This window comes from Eptesicus fuscus, chromosome 7 (genome assembly GCF_027574615.1).
Source record: "Eptesicus fuscus isolate TK198812 chromosome 7, DD_ASM_mEF_20220401, whole genome shotgun sequence".
NCBI lineage: Eukaryota > Metazoa > Chordata > Mammalia > Chiroptera > Vespertilionidae > Eptesicus > Eptesicus fuscus.
This window is the reverse complement of record NC_072479.1, coordinates 91,159,676-91,162,343: the sequence shown is the minus strand read 5'-3', so window position 1 is coordinate 91,162,343 and position 2,668 is coordinate 91,159,676. Positions and strand designations below refer to the sequence as shown.

The 2,668-nt window shown below is 42.8% G+C and overlaps 1 protein-coding gene across 1 annotated transcript; it reads right to left on the bottom strand.

Moving 5' to 3' along the window:
* Window positions 1-1,498: 1,498 nt before the first annotated feature.
* LOC129149692 (protein BRICK1-like) lies at window positions 1,499-2,374 on the bottom strand. The gene has a single exon (XM_054718538.1). The coding sequence runs from the start codon at window positions 2,359-2,361 to the stop codon at window positions 2,134-2,136; it is 228 nt and encodes a 75-aa protein (XP_054574513.1). The 5' UTR covers window positions 2,362-2,374; the 3' UTR covers window positions 1,499-2,133.
* Between the last annotated feature and the right edge of the window lie 294 nt (window positions 2,375-2,668).

Sequence of the window (2,668 nt, the reverse complement as noted above, 5' to 3'; positions counted from 1 at the left end):
TTGTCGTCATTTCTTTTGCTTAGGTTATTTGTCATAGCAATGGTCCCATTTACTTAAAGTGTTTTGCATGCTGGTTACACCATCTTGAATTATTTACCTCAGTACAAACACTGAGGTATGGATGTGAAAGCTCCTGCACCATATGTGTTTATGGAAATGTGCTTATTGAGATGTTTCCAAGCACAGCATCTGCTCTTATGCATCTTTTATAATATTTTGCATCAAGCCCGTGTGATAATTGATTTTTACCATCTGATAATTCTTCACTTATGACAGTTTCCCCTTATGTTTTTGATAAATTGTAATTTTTAATATTTTGGAGCAAAAAAAGCATCTAAATAAAAAAAAAAGATCAATAAAAATGTCTTTCCTGAGATCTTTAGTTTCCATTATCCAGTTTATACTTTTTAGAAAAAGCTCAAGTCTGTGCATTTAGAAGAGTAAGGTCTTCTGAATATTATCTCAAATGGAAAAACTCAGGTTTATAGTTTATATAACTGTAACCGGACAACCAAGGGATCTGGGCTGCCTGTCACTACTTGAGCCAATTAAGCAGAGACAGGGTTGAATCATGTATGAGTGTTTATTCCAATAATGCCGGCAGTAAGGGAGAGCAGCAGGTCATCCACTAAAATCTGCTCTCCAGTCCCCCATAAGCCAGCTGCTTAAATTGTGTAGAAGGACAAAGATTACGTGGGAAAGTGGGAATTACAGGTATGGGAAAGTGGGCATGGGATAATCATCACAGGTTACAAGTCATGCGGGCTGCGGGTGAGGGTCACAGAGGGTGGGCGCCTCCAGGCACCCCAGGACCAGATTACAGGTAATAGGGGCTGGGAGTTGTACAGATCAGGTGCCTCTGGGACTAGATTGTTCCAGCCAGGAGGCTGGGACAGGAAGATGGACTGCATTCCGATGTTAGCTCTCATGTCCCAGGGTGTACAACTCCTAGCCAGGTGAAAACGTGCTTTCTCTAATGAGAACAGAACTGTCATGGTTAACAGAGCATGATTACTATTTCTTACAATTGTAGCTGGTCTCCGATATTCTATTTCTGCCCCAAACACAACCTGCATTCACATGGAAGTCTAGGCCACAGAAAGGCTGCTGAGAATAATTTTCTCCTTTCCATTCTTCTCTGGATTGAAATGTTGGCTTACTCTGGGCTCCCTTTATAGTGCTCTCTGGAATCCCGCCTTTGTGCTCAAAATGGAGTTTCACAATGTCCACTGTTATCGAATGACTTGTTTTAAATTGCAAATCCACCTTATGATCTTTTGGTTTTCTCTATGGAGATAAGACAATAAATCCCCAAACACAACCCTGCTGAGACCAGTACTTACACAGCTACTGATTTCAGGAAACAAGGAATCATGAAATAAGCTTGGACTCCTCTATCATCTTCTTCTTCTTCTTCTTCTTCTTCTTCTTCTTCTTCTTCTTCTTCTTCTTCTTCTTCTTCTTCTTCTTCTTCTTCTTCTTCTTCTTCTTCTTTATAGTTGAGGAGTTTATTAGGGAAATATCAGAGGCAAACACACCAAGTGACAGAAAGAAAAATCTGAAAATGTCCCTTCAAGCCAAGTGGGGACCTGGCCTTGACCTCCCAAGAAGGACAAAAAACTGGTGGATTAGCAACAACATTCTCTGGCAGCCACCTTGCCAGGGCATGAGTCTCTCAGCCAGGACTGTCTGCTACCTCCCAACAAAGGTAGGGAGGAGAAAAGACTGTTTATAGAATCAAGGCAGAGGCAATGAGAACTGTAAGGAAAATCTGAGAGAGAGAGAGAGAGAGAGAGAGAGAGAGAGAGAGAGAGAGAGAAAGGACCTTAATAAAAAGTCCCAGGCTTTTGGCTCTGAGTGCTTCAAATACATTGACAAGTAGTTTTACAAAATGTTACTGAAAAGGTAAAATGCCTAATGTTTTCAAGAGTTCCCCTGGACTTCTCCCCACATGCCGTATCACACTGCCAGATGAACATGGCAGAGCCCAAAGGCCACATTTTTGAAGAAAGAAAAACAAGAATAAGCCCTGTTGCTCTTTAAGGAGAGAGAAGGAGTGGAAGGCTGCTAGGACCTTTCCCACGTAGGCCTGTGTTCTGTAAAGCAACTTCTCAGCAGCAGTCTGGCACAGTTCTAGGTGAGGGTCTCACCTCTTGTCACCCTTGCTTCAATGTACTCTATTCTCCGTTCAAGGGCTGTCAATTTCTCATTTAGTGTTGCGAGTCTTGAATGACAAGACATATCGAACGAGTTGAGAAAGTCCACGATTTTCTTGATGCTGCTGGTGATGATTTCAATGTACTCCCGGTTTGCCCAGTCCTGGTGAATTTCCCGCTGCACAGGATCCTCTTGTCCCGCCATGGCCGCCGCCTAAGGAAGTCTCTATCCTCTTGAAATAGCCCTTGAAACAATATATTTTCTAAATTCTCAAAACCAGAGAATTGGCTCTGTCTAGGGGACCAACTTCTTGGTTAACTAAAACATGTTGATTCAAATGCAGTAATCCTATATAATAAAGAGTTAATATGTAAATTGACCCTCACACACTCACAAGATGGCTGCCTATGACCAGGCCAGCAGGGGGGTTAGTGAGGGACGATCAAATGACTGAACAGCAGGCTTCATGGGGCGACCAGGCCAGCAGTGGGGCCATGAGGGGCGACCAGGC

Excerpts from the sequence above, each read along its gene's own strand:
- LOC129149692 (XM_054718538.1), bottom strand. The coding sequence starts at position 2,361 with ATGGCGGGACAAGAGGATCCTGTGCAGCGGGAAATTCACCAGGACTGG.